Here is a 20699-nt window from a genome sequence, read left to right as displayed (position 1 = left end):
GAGTTCAATGAGAGGGAAAAAAAGCTATAATGTGGATCAAATTATTCCGCTTTCAAACTGACTGGAAGATAAACAAGAGAAGTCATTTAGAAATTGTGGAATTTTTTAAAAAAAAAATTTCTTTCCAACCTCTAAGTTTCCTGCATTCTAGTTGTTGCATATTTCTGAAAGACCAAGAGTCGGCATGCTCCACTGAATCGCTGAGCTGATGTGGCAGCGCACACTGCATCTGGTGTTTTCAGCATGACTCAGTAACACGAAGAGGGAACCTCGCATATTATGTAATATGAAGATGTATCAAAATAAAATTCAAGCTAAAGAACACGCATGGGACACAATGTCCAAAGAGGACAGAGCAGATATTCAAAAAGCCAGCTGGCTTTTGGACTTATGGTTAAAAAGGTCGCATAGAAATTGGCATGAACCTCTTTAATGTGCATTAGTGGGGATAGAAGGCAGCCCTGGATGAAGCGCTTAGCCGAGCATAAGCTCAAAGTGTACCGATTACTTCTGTGTGCCGCTATGGGAATTGTGGTAGAGGTGTGAACGAGAGCAGAACCAACAACTTTCTCCTCGCATGATACGGAAAGAGAGGAAAAAGAAGCCCCCAGCAGCATCAGAGGAAATAAAAATGCAAAGGTGGTCTGTGCAGAAGTGCCAACAAAGACCCATGGGGCCTGTAACAAGACGGATATGGTGCTAGGAACACGAGTAATGCAACAGTGCCCAGCAGGTATCAAGGATAACGCATCTAATCACTTTAGCACACATGTCATCAGTCACTGCCTTCAATTAATAATTTGTACACCTCTACAGCCTCATTTTCTTCCTCTAATCAATAATTCATGTTCTTAAATTACTCAAAACACTTCTTTAAGTAAATAACAGACCAATTAAATTCATTATAGTTAAAGAAGCAGAAAGTATGACACTGAAAAGAAACCACGAGCAGTTTTAATATGAAGGGCTGCTCCCGAGATACTATTTCTTTAAATCATAGCAAGAATATTCATTTAAAGGGATATTCTAATTGTGAAATCCTGTGCAGATACTAATACAGATGACATGTCTTTGTCATTTATTTTCCTTTTAATGACAGGGAAACCATATGAAATACATTCCAAAAAACAACTGAACCGTTTGCAGGCCTTCGTTTGTCCATCTTCAAATGGGCTTCAAATGGGCGCTGTGTAATATATAGCAAAACATTTTAAGCTAAAGTTGTCAGACAGGTAAAAATCCAAAGGGATCACTTGAGTTTACAAGTTTCATTCCAATTTTACTTAAACGGACAATGGCGACACGTTTCAGGTTTTAGCTGGGATTTCATATTCAAATCTTTTTAAACATTTACAATCATATCATACAGATTTTTTTTCTGCGGTTGCTTTTATAACCATAAGTTCAGTTGAATGTCATCAGTAGACTTTTCCTCCTCTATTCCTGTACGGTAAAGAGCTGTTGACCATCGCCATCATCTGCTGCAGGGATATAAGCTTTTAATGCTGCATCGACAAACAGGAGAGATATTAGATAAAAGTGAGTAAAAGGAGTTGCCAGGGAAACAGTGCGGTAGAGTCTCAGTCTTAATCTTTCATCCATCAAAATGCTGGCTTAAAAAACGAGTTGCCAGGAGCACGTTACATTCTGCAAGGACCTGATCCAATGCTGGAAAGCTCAGCAGATGTGCACTCATACATATTCCTCTTTTACATGTCTGAAGTGTGTGATGGGCTGCCGAACAGCTGTTCAATGCAAAAACACGTCTGGCTGTCCCTCCACAGAGGTCCCCATCAACGACAGCAATCAAGTGCATTACTAAGACAGACTAGTCATGTGCTAAATAAACAAACGATGTACACAAGACCTGCATCTATCCTTTAACGGCTGTCAAGTTTTCAATGATCGTCGAGCTCTGACAGAAAATTGCCCACAGCAGTGTTTTAGAGTCTTGGCAACAGCAATGTCAGAGTGAGTGACAAGCAGATGTTAATCCCTCTTTGCCTCAACAGATTTCAGAAGATAAATGTACAATTTATTTGCTGAAGCAGGTGATAAAAGTGCACTGCAGCTCCCACAGCACTTTGCTTCTGTATGTGAGTAATTAAATTAGGTTAGATGAAGCGTGGGCGAAATGTAAGGATGGGTGAACGTATATGCATGCAAGGATTGATGGAGGGGGTTGGGGAGAGGGACGTCCACGTCCTGCGTTTCTGTTAGGTGTGTGGTGAGCCATCAGTGCAGCGGCAGATCAATGGCGCAGTGAGAGCCCGCCAGGGAACTGGATCACAGCAGGCAAATGACTACAGTTATTTGGAGCGGGCCCAGGTGAAGGGTAGCAGTCAGGAAGAGTGAAAGATCAATCAGTGACATGAAAATGCATCAAAATGGATGGAAAAAAAAGAAAAAAAAAAAGGCATCTGCCAATCTATCAAAAGCCTCCACTCCCTGACTCACCGTCCATTGACTGGATGTCCCTGCAGATTCACAGTTCTTACAACACCTATAGTCTGCAAATTATAAGCCACGCCTGGTGTCAGTTCAGTGTCTGGAAAGCCAGATTAAATATTGACGCCTTAAAAGAGACGGTAATAAAGGTGACCTATTGTTCATTTTCCAAGCTCTATGTTTTCATTTTGTGGCATCTGGAGAAGAGCTGCATCATTTTTTGACTATGCATGCTTTTATCTTTCGAGCCCGGCATCAACAACTCTCAGGCAAACAATTATTTCAAACATTTACAGCCATTAGGGGAAAGTCAGAAGTCTAGAAAAAAGTCGAAGGTTTAACCTCTAAAATGATTATTGCATGTTTCTGGTTTCATTGGGGGCTTGAGAAATAAAACCAGAGCCTAAAACATTTAGTTTGCTTGCTCCCAGGCACTGCGAAGCCGAGGTTCACAAAGTAAAATATAAAACTGCTGAGTAATATGATTTCCTATTCCTACTTCTTAAATCCATCCAGTTTAGCTGCTTGTGTTGTAAGTAAAAAAGAAAAAAAGGCTTCTATTTAAATTAATGTATATATTTCAGTCTTGTGATTTCCTGCAGCTGCATGAACTAGCCGACAAGCGACAGGCAGAAGCGCCGCCGTCGTTCCTGCAGCATTATCTGACCAAACATTCTCGAGCCAATTTATCAAGCAGCGCAAGTCGTCTGTTTCAGGTTCATTCAGAGCATACCAACAGGCCCGAGAAAAATCGCTGTTTACCGAGACGACTGTCGTTCGACCTTGTGGGTGTTCTGTCTTTGCAGCAGAGGAGCACGTGATGAAATTTCTGATGAAAGATCAGCTCTTCGCAAGAACCACATTTATGAGAAACATGACCAAAAACAAAGAAAACGGGTTGACTGACAGCTTTCCTTTCAGGAGACGTCTCCATATTGCACCGCAGAATCACGACATATGTTGAAAATAAGCCAGAATTGGTAAATGTTCTGGTAAGAGTCCATAAAAAGTGGGAAATGTTGATTGCATTGCTTATTTGGCCATATTTCTCTCCAAATATGCATAATCATACATAAGAAAGCTGCCGAAAACTAAAGAGAGATGCTCCAGTCCGGTGTGATGGATTGGTTTCTATGCCCTGACTGACCTTATTACATTGATCTGGTATCAGCCATGACACAACCAATCCATATCAAATAGAGTTTCTTTGTTAATGTCCTCATAATATTCAGTGTTCCGTTATCGCTTACATACATTCTTTGCTGGCCACAAGCTACGTTTAAGTGGCACAATCATTTCTGCCCCCAGATTATCAAGCCGAACAAAAAGGACTCCATTGAGTTCTGTGAGGTGCACAGATTTGAAAAATGGAAGAATTTTACCGAAATAATATTTGCACATGCTAAGGTGGCTTATAAGGACAGGCATTAGGCGTGAACAGGTTCAAAGTGCAGTTGCATCCCTAAAGTCTTGGTGTATTCGACTTAAAATTTTCACATTTCCACAAAATCTGCAAAAAATATCAGCACTAAAGTCACTGTGTTGACGCCTTCATATCCACCACAAAGAAAAGACTGAACAAAAAGGAATATTTACAGGACATCACATTACTATGTAAGTTGGTAAGAGCCGACAGATCAGTGCAGAAAAGAACGGCTCGATGTACAACCCGCTCGCAGATTTCCAGCTTTGTGGAGATGTTACGTCGCTGGCATTTTTTGCCTGAAAGCTGCTCTGACAGGCCTTGAAGAAGACATTCCCTGGTAGCTTTGCAAAGCTAAGACCTGCCCCCCTCCTCCTTCTCCTTCTCCTCCTCCTCCTCAATACCGTGACACAAGATTAGCTTTCATTAGAGAAGGCGCTGTAATCAGCTTTCGAGCATAGCAGAGACGGAACAATGGAGGAGGCTGAAAGGATATGGAAGACAGGGTGCTATGGGTGCAGGCTCAGCCGTGTGCAATCCATTTATACAGCAGTAACCTGTGACACACAGCATCCAGATTGTGTCATTGTTGCTTACCCGTGTTTTCCCAACGTTGTGTGCGTTCCTAAAACACTGTCATTATGACAAATGAAGCAAACATAGTCAAGGCAAAATGTTAATTGCTTAATTGGTCTTTTTGGGGTGTTGACACCACAGGCACCTTGACTTCTTGGCAACACGATCAGACTAATTGTGGAAAATGAAAACTTAATCTGGGTTTTCCCTCGTTTAAGCTCTTCTCTGAACACCACTGCAAAGAAAAGCAAAGGAACATACATGTCAGCCTGACACAGTGATTACAGACTCATAGAACAGCCATTGTGTGAGGTGTACACGATCGTCATGGGAGTCGTCTTTCTTCTCTGAGGCAAAACGATCAGAAATCACACATTTTCACACTGTGGCCTTTCTGCCACATGCAGGTTTTGTTCAGAAAGCCTAAATCACAAACATTTTCATCTATTTTGTAGCAAGTAAGTGTTAATCTTTGCACGGATGAATAATTCAATGATACAAACAGGGCGCAGGCAGACAATTAAACTGACAATGTCAATTATTTGTGTGAGCATTAAATGTAAAGTAACTCTTTAAAGGGCTGTTCAGTTCGGTTCAGTTGCCACCAAATTAATGGAAAGCGGAGTGTATCTGAAATAAACTTTAGTCGGCCCTTGTTGGTTTGCCTACAACGTTAAAGCAAAATAAATAGAGACAACTCATTAATTAAAAAAATCAATCCTTGGTCTAAATTAATAAAAAATGGTTAGCCATAAGGTCTATGATGTCCAAGACTTGACATACAATAAGGATGACATATTTCTAAGGGGCTTCAAGGCTGTAATCTACATTATTTCATTAGATAGTAGACAAAAATGTCAGACAGCTGCAGAAGAAAAATGTAGCCCCTTGACAGAACTTGACAGAACCACCTCCCTCCATAATACTGTCGACTGGCACTTGCATTGGGAAGGGCTACCGACACCTATCTATGGAGAACATATGTCCCCACTAACCCCGGAGAGCTCTGCTGGCGCGCCGGCAGCCACTTTACAAAGCGCTCTTGTTGGTGGCTTGTTCAGTGAGTGCACGGTGACATGCAGACGGGACATGACACAGATCTGCAGCGTGCAGTTCAACCGGGGCTGCCGTTGTCATCACAAAATCACAAGTCTGACTTCAAAAGCTTTGCTAAGCATTTGAAATTTGATACTTTAATGATAACATGTCAGAAAAGTAAAAATATATTTCCGTACATTACCAGAATTGCTGTGTGCAGCTCGCAGGAACATGTGCTGAAGTGCTTTGAAATCCTGCTTGCTTATTTAATGTTAGCTCAGTAAGAAAATTTGTTATACTTTGCACCCGGTTTACTTATTTAATGTTGCGACTGAATGCTTTCATCTGTTTCACTGCTTGCTACAGTAAACAGTCTAGAACAATACCAAAGATCTGGCCCCTTTTAAATATTTCAAGCCACATAACCCACAGGAGAGCACACTGAAAATAAATGTCAGCTTGCAGAAAAGATCTACTTCGAATGTCTAGACATACGATGCCTTGTTAAGGGAATATGATGATGGATTCAACAAAATATAGGACTATATTTAGAGTCACCAATGTTGTTCACCTGCAGAGGGTGAAGGCCTGAGCCATGTTGCATTATGACATCTCAAATCTCTGATTAGAAATCTGAACCTACTGCAAGACAACCTGAACACAACATTATCCAATATGACACAGTATGGAACGTAAATTAAAACAAAAATGCCGCTACGTTCCAAAAACTCCAGCTGACTTCTGTGTTTTCTGTAGTCATTCACAGCTTGCCTCTGAGATAATATGCCTCAACAGGCGTGATCGCACCTCCCAAGGAGGGCTAGTTGGCAGCCAAGATGTTGGCATTTCTTGAATGCAATTACGAGACACATACAGAGGGGTTGAGGCTAGGCTATATTTGCACCAACACTTGGTAAACGGAGCACACCAGACCCGAGGCTGACCCAAATAAAACGCAATCTGAACTGTAGATAAGAGTCCTCATTGTTAATAATCCCCACTCCTCTTAACTGAGAAGCCTACCTGCTTGACTTAAAAATGAATGCCACACTGCCAACTATCACAACCATCTGACGACTGGGGCAAACCCTCCCAACCGTACAAGAATAGCAACATCACATGTATGAAATTGCATTCCGGCATGCAGTGAGAAAAGAACAAGGCTGGGTTAGAAAGCACAAACAAAATACTAATTGCTTTCCCTTTGAGTTTGTGCACATATAATGCTCAAATAAGTATAATACGCCATAAGCTAATATTCTAGCAGAGATTTCTGTGGCATCAAGTGTTCCGTGGTCGAGTTTTCAATTCTGGCAGACTGACCGAGGCTTTTCAAAGGACAGGTGGTGAGGCAATAGGATGGCGCAGCCGGCCACCTCCTCCCACCTCTTGCCAAGACAACAAGTCCCCTAAGAGTTCTCTTCCTCCCCCCCCCCCCCCCCCCCCCCCTGCCCACGCCCACCTCTAATGCACATCTCTGTTTCTAGGCCATGACTGCGCGGGTGTGGTAGGTTCTCATGCCAGTAGGGATACCTGACTGCCAAGAAAGAAAAGCAAAACCGCACTGAGCTGGGACTGCAGGGATGGTGGGCAACAAAGGAATTACTTCTCTGCAGACCAAAGGAATTCTGAGTCAGCAAGGGATATTACTCCACACCAACTACACACACATATCTTGTCTCGCCAACCCCCCAGAGGAGCGCTATATAACAGGAGAAACCGACGGAGCCCCTGAAGTAGCACTTATTATGCAACCTTTCTGGGCTAGAAGTGACTGTTAAGTAAATCATCCGTCTCTGTTGCCAGCCTGACCTCCATATTGCACAGAAAGCACTCTGAAAACTCACTAGTGGAGTATTATGCTGAAGGCACCATCTGTCCAGGCTTTACTAGCAGCCGTGAGATTAAACGCAGTTGAAGCATCTCATTCAAAAGCCTTCTCTGCAGTCAGCTTCCGATCAAATATGAGAGAACAAGGAAGGTTCGGAGTCTTTCTCAGACTGTGGGCACTGTGGGGCCGTGTGCTGGTCAAGCAGCAGTGAGCTGCAGAGGGCGTGCCCCGATCCCTTCGGGACAAACAGGCCTGCTATAAGGGTCATGTGTTGTTGAGGACAGGTCAGTGAGTAAGTTCACTTCACTTGACAGCTTGACTGCCTGAGGGGAGCCTTGACTCTGTTTTACTGCACTTCACAAGCTGTGCATGCAAATCTTGTGGACCAGATACAGTTAAGTCAGTTTTTCCAGATTTCTTTATGTACATTTTCCAGAGACATTCCTGCCGGCTGTGCTGCCCAGAGGAGCTCCCCCGCCAATTATATGCTAAATAATTGCAATGTCTACAGACAGAAAGCGTGGATCAAGCAGACCTGAAAACTTACATAACCATTTCTGTCTCAAATGGCGAGTAAAGACAAATACACCACCCCATGCGCTGGGCAGGGTGTTTAAATCATCTAGCTCTCAAACACACTATATGTACTTTCATCAAAAGCAAACAGACTTTTTAAAAATATCACATGCAGTACTGCAGCCCAGTACTGAGGAACTGCATAGTTCCGTTCTGCATACACCATCTGTTAGGCTGAAAAGAAGCTCCTGCCCTTTTCACTGCTGGCTACAAACACACAGTCCCCAACAAATGCTTAATGCAGCTTACAACTATTGTCTGACGTCACTGCTGTCATAGAGTGTTTTAGATTAAATATAACTATGAATCTAGTCCAGTGGGGGAGGAATACAAAACTGATTTTATTCTTCCAATAACTACCAAAGTGCTGCCTTGAAATCACTTAGAGAGCCGCTATCCGACCAGCTGATTTGTACCTCGATTTGGCCGTCCCCAAGGCTTGCCACATTCTTCCTGGGGGATCGGATTACGCTCTATACAGGGAGACAGGCCTGAGGCATTATGGGTGTTTTGGTCTTACAACATGGCTTCGACAAGAAAGTGTGCAAAAAGGGAATGAAAAGAAACGCTAACCGACGGTGGGCTGCAGCAAAGGATTGCAATCGTGGTTGAAAGCAGGTATTACAAAGCTGTAGCTAAAACTTCCTAAAGAGAGACATATTAAATCTGTTATCAGGTTGTAGCTGGAATACATGACTGATACACAAAACAGTTGAGCCAGTGGAAAAGAAAATAACGGGCCTCGTACAGTATGCCTCTCATTTTTACAAGATAGAGAAAAAGGCTGAGCGCGGTGCTGTGGAGCCTCGGTAGAAAAGCTGTCAGCGACACTGTACCCCAAAGTATTCTCTGTGTGTTATGGATGCAGACATACTCAAACTTATGTTCACTGCAGAAACTGTAGACCACTGAGCTGCTGTGTCACTCCACAACCTTTTCCAGTTTCTGTGGAGGTGGGCCACCATTGAAAGTTTGTATGCGATAGAAAAGCAACAAACAAGCTGCCAGGGCATGACAGCCCCATGTAGGTGTGGGATTGGGATAAGGAAAGTGTACAAAAAGCAAACCCATAGACATTTTTTGTAAAAATTTTGAAGGAAAGTTTGACTCATAACAGAGTATTGACTTCTCAATAACTCTACTAAACTGCACCTCTTCCCACTCAAACGGTCTCCAGGCCACGGGATAGAACTGTTATGTACAGAACTCATAATCTGTAGCCATTTTCACATAAATGAGGCTGCCTCGAGCTTCTACCGAGTTCGCCCCTAGCCTGCTTGACATTACTGCAGCTGCATCTTAATGTCTGCAGTATTGTTGTAAACACAATAACTGGGATGGTTATGTGTAAACTGGAAGTTGCCTTCACCGTTCCTGTTGTGCTGTAAACAAAACGTTACCACTAGCAACTGCAGAGACAGTCGAGACCCGATTCTGCTGTGTGAAAATAGCTTGTCTTACAGTGTTTTAATAACATTTTGTTTCTAAGTTATTGATCTGAGAAGTTGAAATCTATAAGAGCATTTGTAGAGATGCTGCTACACTGAGCTGACTCTCTACCATCTCTAACTTACCCATGCAACTTAACCCAAACTTCTGAACAAAATGCAAGTTTCCTGTCTTTCATGGCAACCCCGCATGGTTACTATGTACAGAAACTGCGCAAAAGTCTTGAAACATCCCAAATCTCTTTGCATTTTCACTCCAAGCAGCCAGACTTTCTTGTAGTCTTTTCAATCTACCACAAGGGATGAACCCATTTCCCCATTTTTATACAAAATGAGGGATGGCTCAAGACTTTTGCACAATACTGTAAGTGTGGATGGTGGCGATGATTATTGGTGATGTCACTGATGGTCTTAACCATTCTGCTGCTAAGATATATCTGATAAAGATTATCTAAAAGCTGGACAACTGCCTGTTTCCAGTCGCCAGCTGATTGATCAATGCACCACTGCTCAGGAGTTTGCAAAGCTTTTTTTTTTCTCCCTCTCTCTCTCTCTGGTTTTACGATTCAGTTTTCATTAATTTCGACAAACAAAGACTATAACTGCAGGGGCATCCGGAGAATGCAGGTCTCTGAAGAGGCAAATGCCCCATCTTTCAATTTTACAGCAGCTGACATGGATCCACACCACCACTGAATGAATTCTGTCTTTGCCGACAAAGTTTCATTAAATTCTGCCTGGCAGGTTGGTGCCGTCTTATTGGAAGACAAACAAACAACAGTGACACATACCTCAGCTGTCTCCCCTCTTTTGCAGAAGATTTGGTGGAAGTGGAGGTTCCTACTAAATGCCACTGTCACACAAATATGAAAACACACAATTACATATGAAAATACATGCCATTTGCAATGATTTTGACTAGTCCATCAACCGCAGTCAGCTGAGAGCCTCTCTGTATGTAATCGATAAAGAAAAATGGAATTGGTCATAAATGGTCGACCTACTTTCCAACAAAAAGATACAACAGGAGTATTTGAGCGTTTGCTCAACTCTTAGTGGTCTAACAGAGAGTGGGGCGACATTAAGGTTCAAATGGTTGGTCAATGAAATGTATGGCTGTGTGGTGGTGTTTGGACAAGCACAAAATCAATTGGAGCCATGGGACACACAAGCCTCTCGCCAATCTGGCTAATAGTGTCCAGACTGATGAGACATCAGTTTCCACTAGGACTGCGCACACCTCAGTGTGGCAACTGTGGAGGTCACCACCCAGAAAACCTCCACCCCAGTGTAAATCAAATTTAACTTTGCCGTTAAATCTACCCGAGGAGAGCCAATAAGCTTTGTGATTAATACAAGAATCTGACCAAAGGAAATTGACCCTTTCTGGATCAACTCGAGGGGATAATTCAATAGACAAAACATTGAGGCCAGGGGACAAATACATGGCACCTCTACAGCTGGACTACCCCCAACCAACGGAAACACACGACAGTCACGACTCTGGCTCTGACCTTCCTCTGCAGAGTGTGTTTTGAGTGAGTGGGCCAAGCAGCAGTCCTGCTGGTATTGTTCTTCAGTCAGTGGGAGTAACTGAGTGGCCTGCCATCATCATCTCCAAAGCAACCTAACACCTCTTCTCCCCATTCTGTTTTTACCATGGGTTGAAAAAAGAAAAAGCCTCCACTTTAAAATAGCCACCAATTGTTAATAATATACACCGGGATTAGAAGCATGTGAGCCAACATCAGGCAGTTCCGTCAGGTCTCATCACACGTACGCCGATCTGACGAGACGACATCCTGTCGGGTCAATTCCACAACCTGCTGATAGCCATTGAAAGATTTTTTTTCCAGCAGTAAACTAAGATAAGCCAAAATTACCACCACATGGAATGAGAGGGTTAATTTTCAGCCAGGTGATCTATAATTAACACATGTGAGTGTGTGCAAATAAACCTTGGGGCCTCAACTCACCTCCAGCTGTATTTGTATAGCTGGAGTTTCTCTCTTGTCCACACGCTGGGTATTTCGGCTCGTAAGCTGACGACACCTGAAAGAAAAGACTCCCGGGACCGTGTTCAACCGTGAATGAACAGAGGAAAACCTCACGGCACTATCTATTTACCCATCTGTTATTAAGGCTTTCTTCAATTGAGCTGGCTTTTTAAAGCAATTTTCTAAAAAAAAAAAACGTTGCTAATAAAAGCCTGGATGAAAACCCTGAGAATAGCCTGGACCTTTCACAGCAGAGTGAAAATGAATGTGTGATGCGTCTAAATCCCATTAGCAAGGATCGCTCTGAACTTAAACCTCAAACCTGATGACTTTTCTTTTACATCAGTCGCACTGTGATACAGCTGTCCTAAAAAGTTGTGGCAGCAGTATGCTAAAATAACTGCAGAGTGGAAATATCTTAAGTGGAAAACAACAGCAGTCCAACAGTCACTTTCGATAAGACACCTAAAGTTTAAACATCTGAGACATCATGATACTTTCGTTCACTGAGGAAGCTCAGACTAAAGCTTTGTCCAAAATTAAAAAAACAACAACCGTGATAAAGAAGAGGGGAGTTACCCTGAGCGATGATAAGACAAAAGAATTACAGGAATTGATCGATTTCGTCTCCCCGGATGATTTGCCCCACCACTGTGGTAAAGGCTATTGATTGTTGTCATTTCTGGACTCACCTGCTCAACACATCCTATCCAACACAGCATTACCTGATTTACACAAAAAAAAAGGTTCATGCTCATTGTAATCCAATTCCTCATTTGACATAGGCCTCCGAGCATGGGCTGCCAACTTCAGCTGGTTGTAAAACAGGGGCTCTTTGCCCATTTGTCTTCTTTCTACTGCTCTGCAATGACAGACAGAAGGCAGAATGCATACTGTGCAAAACCAATATGAATATTATATACCAATTATCTATAGAAATTCACTGCCATTAAGTCTAAATATACTAAGACATGAATATTGGTCCACGTTACCCAGTCCATACAGCAATCTACTGGAAAGCTGGTACAAAAGACATTTAATATGACTCATTTTACTAACACTGATTCAGAGTCAAAAGCTATGAATCCTGCCCTGGAAAATGTCATCCTGCATTTTAAGGGCTAGGGCCAGTCGCTGGCCAGAAGACACTTGGGGCGACATGTCTGAATGCACAGTGCTGATGCCATGTTGGCTGAATCCGCTCCTGCTGCTTATGCCTCAGTGATCTGCCAAACCAAAGTCCCGCCAAAACAAACCTGCAGTGGAATGCAGAGCCGTGCCCTGAAGACAACTGTGAAGTCTCAGGGAAATCTTGTTACAACCGCTGATTGTTTTTTATCTAACACGCTTGGGAAAAAAAAAATACTCAGTAATGATTAGGGCACATTGCCTGAAATGAGAAAATTAGGTCTCACAGGCTCTCATGTCTACGATTCGTTCCACTGGGGGCAGTGATTTAGAGGCAAATTTGCTTTTGGGAGTTGTTCAATAAGCCTGCGACACTGTCCCTTTTTGGCCTCGGCACGGTCATATCATCATAACACACTACCTTGTAGCTAAGGACTGACTGCATGCACGGAAAATGAAAAATCAATATTGCATCTGTCATACGACGATGTCAAATTTACATCAGCCTCAACATGTGTGAGCTGATTGAATTGGACTGGATAATGTTTGATATCTCAAAAGAGCAATCTGGATCCCAACAGGAGTTAGCGCAAAAAAAACAGTCAATCAAATAAAATGTAATATAAGAAATAGTGAAATAATAACACGTTACAAATACAAAAAAAACACATCATAGTTGATGAATGTCAAATAAGCTCCATAAAACTGTAGACAGACTGCAATGGCAAGTTGAACTATAGCTTGTTAAGAAACCCAACCACTGATGGAACAAATCGTCTTCGGTCTCTGTTAGACTTGGCCCGCTTGACAGAAGTATACCTCCTCCCAGATGGCAGGAGACAAAACTCTGAGCGAAGACGATGATTAAAGTCTGCCACAGCAGCATATTAGCATATTTAGAAGCAATCTCAACTAGACAGTTACCTAGAGATACTGTGTACCCGTCTGAAGTCATTCCCTCTTACATATACATTGAGTTGATGAGCTGACAGGAGAGCTACGACATCTCTTCCCGTGTGGCGGCTCTTCTCTGCTTACTAATCAACCATTTATAGGCAACCCGCAAATGGCCTTACTCATTTTGCCCATATTTAAATACAAACAACCGCCCTGCACCACACAGGAGTGTGCCTATGTTTGCATCTGTCACACAGCAGAGGGACGAGGCTTGTCCCAATCCACAAAGTAAAGGCTTGAGATTTAGAATGCAGGAATGTTCTCACCACAAGGAAGCTCCTCTTCTAACTGTGGCGGCAAAAACCGAGGCAAAGACACTGGGTGTTTTGAGGCATCGGTTTTTATCCAAGATAAAACCGTGTCTGTTAAGATATTCTGAGACATTACTTTGTTTTGCTTATTTAGCATCCAGCTTAACACGGCTACTGGAACCAGTGGAGTTAAATAATGAGACAACCAACAGAAAATATCAACACTGCTGTCGTTTTTGCTCATGATGAGATGATTTTAAATCGACTGCATTGATCACAAAAGCTTTAATATGCTAAAAGATAAAAAGTAACCAGCCTTCTGTCTGGCTGAGAGTTCTTTTTTTTTTTTTTTTTTCCAATCAAACTACATCGACTGACATCAGTGACAATGTATTCTCTGAAATACAGAATTTACAGTAAAAACATTTTAAAAACTTCCCAGATTTGGGAAAAAAAACAAAAACCACTGCCACTCTGACAAGTTTTTAATAAGTTGAATTTTCATATTATTTATGCTGGTAAAATGACAACATAATTAGCACTGTCATGGCGATGTGGTGGATGGTCACTATCTGAATTCATTTAGCAGAAGTAGTTAGAAGGCATTTATGTTTTATTCCTTTTGATTAGTTTAAAAGCAGCTTACAAACAGCACTAAAAAAAAAGAAAATCTGAAGGCAAATGACACTCACACACACACAAAAAAGAAAGCCAACACACACATGCCCGTCACTCTTCATCCACCGAGTTGTTAATTGAACTGAGTCTATATTAAACCAGCCGCTGACAAAGCATTTGCTCCCAAATATTGCTTAACAGCATTTGGCAACAATCCCACAGCAGATGTTTTTCTGAATTTTTCCAAAATCTGCTTTATCTATCGACTAAAAGCGGCCCATGTTGCAGTTCATGAGCACGGATGTGAGCTTGAGTGTGGGGTCATGGTCACTCTGTGAATCCACCCCAAATCCGGCGTCTTTGCAGCCTCTCCGTGCTCAGCCCTGTAAGTGGGAGATAAAGTGACTACTCTACTGGCCTATAATACAACCTAGCAACCCTGCAGCTCCTAGTTCACTGGGTTATCCTCCCCCACGCTCAGCGCACTGGGTGCCCATCATGTAGTTACATGTGTTGCAGACACTCTATCGATTAATTTGTGACTGTGCTGCGACCAACTCCAGAGAGCTATCTAATGACACACAACTTCAGCTCTATTCCGAATGGCTTTTGTTACCCACTGTAGCTCAAAGTAGCACTATGTGTTGGTGTCTGGCAGCCATTAAGTGGGAAATGTTGAGGGTTTGTTTAAATACATGGGATGATTTTCACAAAATACACCAGCACACCATCATATTCTATGGTTTACACATGGCCACTGTGGATATAGGTAATCAAGAGGGGAATTTTTGTGTTTGGTCTTAAGTAAAAGAGGAAAATGTAGTGCATGTGGCGCTCTTAAAGCACCTTATGGACAGCCGAAATAGACAAAAGCAACAGTAAAATCCTTCCCTCAAGATATAAGCTACAGAACTGCTGCTCGCACATGTGTAATGGTTCAAATGCATCAACGGTTCAAAAGCTTGCATATCCCCAAACGGCACTCATGGGCTTAACAACAATCAAAAATACAAAGGTGGGTAAACATATTTTCTCCGCCTTTTCCTTGATCAGGACCCAACATCCATTTGTTCACATGAATTAGCAAGAGCACCAGCTAATGCACGGAGTCAGATTACAACCTCAGAGCAGAGCTGCCTTTATCCCCCTATATGGAGCTTAATCTGTCCAAATCTGCTGCTTTGCGGTGCCCTAAATCCACAACAGAGCCTAATTCCTCCTTAATCTAATGAGCAGTAAAGGTGCACTTACTCAGGCTCAAAACACCACATACGGCCTATCAGAGAGGCACATCATAACAGAGATGTGCTCAGGTCTTCCTTCCCATGCCATGATGCAACACAGTGTTATAAACAACCAAAAGAGAATGTCACAGCAGACAGATACACAACAGGCTTATCTGATTGCCCTTTTTTCTCCACTTCTAGCTTCTGCTTTTCTAGTTTAGAGGTGCAAACAGACGGCTGTCAAAAGGAGCTTGGAAGAAGATGGGGAAACCCCTCGACCATCACACATTCATCCAGATCCACCAGCAAAAAGAACTCTTCACCTGACAAGTCGATCTGTCAACAAATAGGGAGGCTGCGTCTCTGAACTATCTCTAACCCAAAGAGTTTAGAAACAGTCAAACTGAATCTTGTCATTTGAGGGAAAATTGGACAAATGTGAGAAGCAAAACTTTGAGGAGGGCTTTAGATAACGGAGCATGGTGGCACAGTTCATGCTTGCTATCTTGAGGATTTGTACTTCTGCAAACCATTAACCCTGACTGGGTGCGATATTGACAGTCTCCCACTGAAATGTCCACTTTGTTGCATCGGATCATTTGTCAGTCCAGCCACTCCACAGCAGCTGCAACAAGTTTATTCTTATAAATAATAAGAAATCCAGAAAATGGACCCAAAAGAAACTAAGGAAAGTGAATTTTTTTCTCAAACAAGTGATAATCAAAACTGTTAACATCTGACTGTTAAACTGACTGATGTTTTCATCTCTGCTATTACGTTTAAAATCCCAAAGACTGCTTAGAAAACTGGATCATAAACAACTACCAGAATAACGAAGTGACTGTACTCGGTCACTTTTTCTTTTTTTTTTTTAATATAGTCAATATTTAATATTAAGTGGTGAGTAAAGAAACTTCCAATAATGTATCCAATTTATATGTCCGGCCATTCTCAAAGAGATCAATTCTATTCGATTAATAGAAAAACAACAACCTCACAAAGCAAATCCATAGCATTTTTTTTACACCGCAACTACGCCACAATAATGGCTCTTGAAACAACAGAAAGACAGTGCCTCTGAGTGCACGTCTCACAGAGCAGCGAACCTGCGTCATTACTGCCTCCTAATTAAAATTGGATGTTTAGCAGAAAAATAAATTGTGTGCCAAAAACCAATAAAGGATGCAGTTAATGACGGTTTGATTTGTACAGGTTTGCTGACACATATTTCACCCAAACAAAGCACACCATTTCCAGTGAAAATTTCAGCTTTACAAATTATTTACACAGGAGACCGGCACAGGAATTAAATTCTAAATAGCCTGAGCAGTTAATATGAATCACCCAACTTTGCCACAGCAATCCCGTTCCTCTGCAAATAAACCTAACAACAAGATTTATGAATGCTTCTGAGGAGATATTACTCAGAATTACAACACCTCAAGGAAAACTCCTCACAGCTGGTACTTTTAAACCTCTGCAGCGCACCTGATAAGAGAGAGACGCCGTTATGGCCCATTTGTTGGCTTATGTACATGAGGCAGATCTGTATGCAGGTGATCCCACGTAAGGCGGGTTCAAGTATGTGGCATTACTTAATGTCCTGTTCTATAAATGACTCGGCTATCCAGCTGGGATCAGTGGCTGGCATTGCGCCGCTGTCACCACGACGATCTCTCCAACCCACGCATGTCTGAGCATGGGGGCCTCTTCTCAAAAGTCAAATGTCAGATGTTATCCATCCCCACTCACAGAAAAGGACCCAGAACACCATCGGGGGCGCAGAGGCCCTGCTTCTCAGCTGGAGACGGAAAAACACCATTACCGAGCTCGTTCTGCTTTGGAGCGCGGCGGTTGTCATGACTGCACCATGACAACCATATTACAGACCATTTTTTTTCTTCTTCTATATGGTAGCACAAGTACAAACTATCATACAACCACATACATATAAGGCTCTGTCCCATTTTTAATCTCATCATAAAGTTATACATCAGTTGTATCTGCAAAAGTTCAATGTTTTGGCTCTCTAAAGTGAATATTTGATGGTCTTTCTGTGGTGTTCAGTAAGACTGAATGAAAACCATCTGATTGGTCATCAATGGAATTAGGCAGCTATTAGTTTTACACAAAGGCTAATCATTTCAGGAAGGAAAAAAAACAAAATCATCATGATCATCACCTTTGGGAAACGAATGGACAGCAGTTCCGGTGGTCACAATAACATCAACTAGCACTGAGGTCACACAGCTCGTTGAACTGAAACACCGTGAAGTGGAAACTGCTCCCATATTTAATTTGGTCCGGGTGTAAGCATGAAAAAAAAATTGTGCAACTTCCCTTGCCGCAGCTGATTAAAGTCTTATAGGTAATTACGATGCAGCGGTGGCTTCCAGGAGCATTATAATAAAGCCCTTTTGAGAACAGGTGGATGCAAAGCACTTTCGATAAGTTGGGACTGACACCTTGTAGCACGGCAAAGCAGGCAGCTGAAAACAAATGACCTCCCACCTATAGCCTGCAGATATTCTGGAGAGGTGCTTTGTACACAGCCAGCATCTGTGTTGTCATAATACTGAGGCATTACCAAAACACCGGCTCCTCAAAACCCCGATGAATGAAATATGAGTTGAATTACTTCCATGATCTCAACATCAGGTTGAAAACGAAGCCATTTAAACTGGGCTCTCATATTGCCTGACAGCCGTTCTAATGTCTAATCAATACGTTTCAAACTGATTAAGACCATCGGAGACCTTTACGTAGAGCGTGGAGGGAGGTGGCACTGGAAACAAAGAATTGAGACATGCATTTGGATGGCATCTTCCGTGACATGAGAAAAGTAGCTTTGGATCTGCAAAAAACACAACCAGCCATGTCACATAGTGATACTGTTAAATCTCTTTAGAGCCCATCCCTGTCATATCCATTTTTCATTGGCCATCAAGTTGGCGGAGACTGTAATGGTATGATCTTCTGAAATATTCATTACAAAAGCACCCAGGACATGCTGTGACTCTCTTAACACTCACTCCCATTTTTGAAAATGTAGCCATCGCACAACTGGTTCCTTCTGTATGTGATACAGAAAAGAAGCCTTTGCAGATGTTGTTTTGTTCAAGACTTTTCTATTACAAGCTAAGAGAGCAACATATATCTGTGATGGAGATTAAGGAACAAGAGCTCTGGCTTTTATGTACAGCATATAGTTAATTGCTTTAGTTGTGGTCTATTGAGGACTGGGTCGCTGCCTTTTCTCATTTATTTACAGATTCTTGGTTAATGATCACAGATAATGGAATCATTTTAATCGACAGCTTAACCTGCAAAAAAAAAAAAAAAAGAAAGGAAAAAATAATAATAAATCACTCAGCAATTCCCTCATGTGCTGTGATCCCTGCACACGCCTGTTGTGATGTACAGAGCTGGATCAAACGCAGAAAGCACGAGTTAACTCAATGTGTCATCTTACTTCTGAAGAGAGGCTGTACATTCGTCCTCCAGTGACACATTACTTGCTCATATCCTTAACCAGAAATAGCTTTCAATACTGCCTTAAGGGGACGTCAATTGACATGATACAGGGCAGGCTACGCTGCTCCTATTCCGGGGTAGGTCGACTCGATTATGATCTTTATTGCATTTTTATGGTAGACTGCAAAGGTGGAATGTCAGACCTGTAAACACAGAAGGCAGGAAGAGCCACCCCATGTGGCATGTAGGCACTGAAAGCACACGAAGAACACCTCCAGTGGCAAGCTTTCAAAATAGACGAGATCAGAGAGCATTGTGCAATGGTTAAAAAGAAGTAAAAGTATGCCTGGTGGTGCATGCACTAGAAGGTGAAAAACGCCTTTAATGTTGATTGCAATGGTTGTGCAATATCTGCATGCGTACTGTAAAGCTGTGCAGTGGATTTGAGTCAAAATGACCAGTCAACTGTCACACTGCTGGACATGCAGCTACATCACGCCTCATATTAAGATAGTCAGAGATTTCTTGCTTATTTCTTGCTCTGGTCTCCAAGCTGGAGTTACCCTCACTTCCTAGTTTACAGCTGCTGTCATAGCTCGGCTAACACCCTTCTTCCTCCATAAGCCAGCAAACAATTTTCGACTGCATTTGCTGCTGCTGTTGCCGCTGCGACGACCGTGAATTCTTCCAAGTCTGTCTGTTGTGGTCAGACAGAGAGCCGTGACTGCGTCTCGTTTCATAGTGACACGAAAAATTACACTTACATTTCACCACCCTGTCCGTCGTAGATAACTTCGGCTCATCATTCGGCTTGTTTTCGGACATTTCCAGTGTGATATCAAATTTAGATATAGCAGAAATGAGAGTGAAAACGGTCCCTGCGTTGCTCTTGCCGAACAACTCTTGAGTCTGGCCGAGAAAAGGGACCGCAGTGAGCTCACTCGGTCCTATCAGCGGCCAAAAATACTTGCAACAGGGTTACAATTTCACTGCTGGAGCTGTAGGAGCTGCTCTGTCTGATTTACTGTTACTCTGTATCAAGTTGTCTGAGCGCAGTGTACACTCAAACATGATAACGCACAAGACCCGCCCCCTAACTGACAGCGGCTCTTCCCATTGGTGGAGGGCGACAGCTCGTCTCTGTGCCTGTATATTCACATTTATCAAAGGATTGTTTCTATGTCATTCTATTACTAGCTGGGGTGAATAACCTGTAATAAACTTTCAACCACTTTATAGCAAGAATTGCTCTATCAGATGAATGAATAATTAATTAAAAAAAAGAGTTAATAAACAAGCCAATATTTGCTGGATAAAGGATCTGTTGTAGCAAACATACTTATAATGTAAAAACATTAGCTGAAAGAGTATCTATACATGTGTAGTTGCCTTTAAAATGAGCCTTTGATATTAAAATTGCCATGGAAACCTGTGTCTATCTGTGGCTGAAGGCTGACAAAAACATACAGTTCTGCGTTTAAGTCTCGAGCCACCCTTCCTTCTTTATATCTAACAGCAATTCAAAACAGCTAGGCTTTCTTGTAATCTTTTAAAGAGGTGTTGAGCAAGAATTCTCCAGGATTTCTGATGGTCATTAAAGTTTTTCATTGCACATTGGCTGCTGTTTCAATCATTTTCATCCTACACCTTGTACCTGACCATTTTCAGATGAATGCGTTTGTTTGATGAGCCACTTAACAGCGACCTA

General features: G+C 42.2%; 1 protein-coding gene across 3 annotated transcripts in view; it reads right to left on the bottom strand.

Moving 5' to 3' along the window:
- Positions 1 to 20043, bottom strand: part of LOC140281438 (protein phosphatase 3 catalytic subunit alpha) — a 66334-nt gene extending 46291 nt beyond the window's left edge. For all 3 annotated transcript variants that reach the window (XR_011909746.1, XM_072375868.1, XM_072375869.1), the window contains exon 1: positions 19756 to 20043. Coding sequence is in view for 2 of the 3 variants with exons in the window: in XM_072375868.1 (XP_072231969.1) it covers positions 19756 to 19816 (61 nt within the window). In the remaining variant the exon portion in view is untranslated. The remainder of the gene's footprint in view (positions 1 to 19755) is intronic.
- Between the last annotated feature and the right edge of the window lie 656 nt (positions 20044 to 20699).

This window comes from Leuresthes tenuis, unplaced genomic scaffold (assembly GCF_036924035.1).
Source record: "Leuresthes tenuis unplaced genomic scaffold, fLeuTen1.0.hap1 SCAF_22, whole genome shotgun sequence".
In the NCBI taxonomy this organism is placed as follows: domain Eukaryota; kingdom Metazoa; phylum Chordata; class Actinopteri; order Atheriniformes; family Atherinopsidae; genus Leuresthes; species Leuresthes tenuis.
The sequence above is the reverse complement of the archived record's forward strand: the minus strand, read 5'-3'. Positions and strand labels throughout refer to the sequence as shown.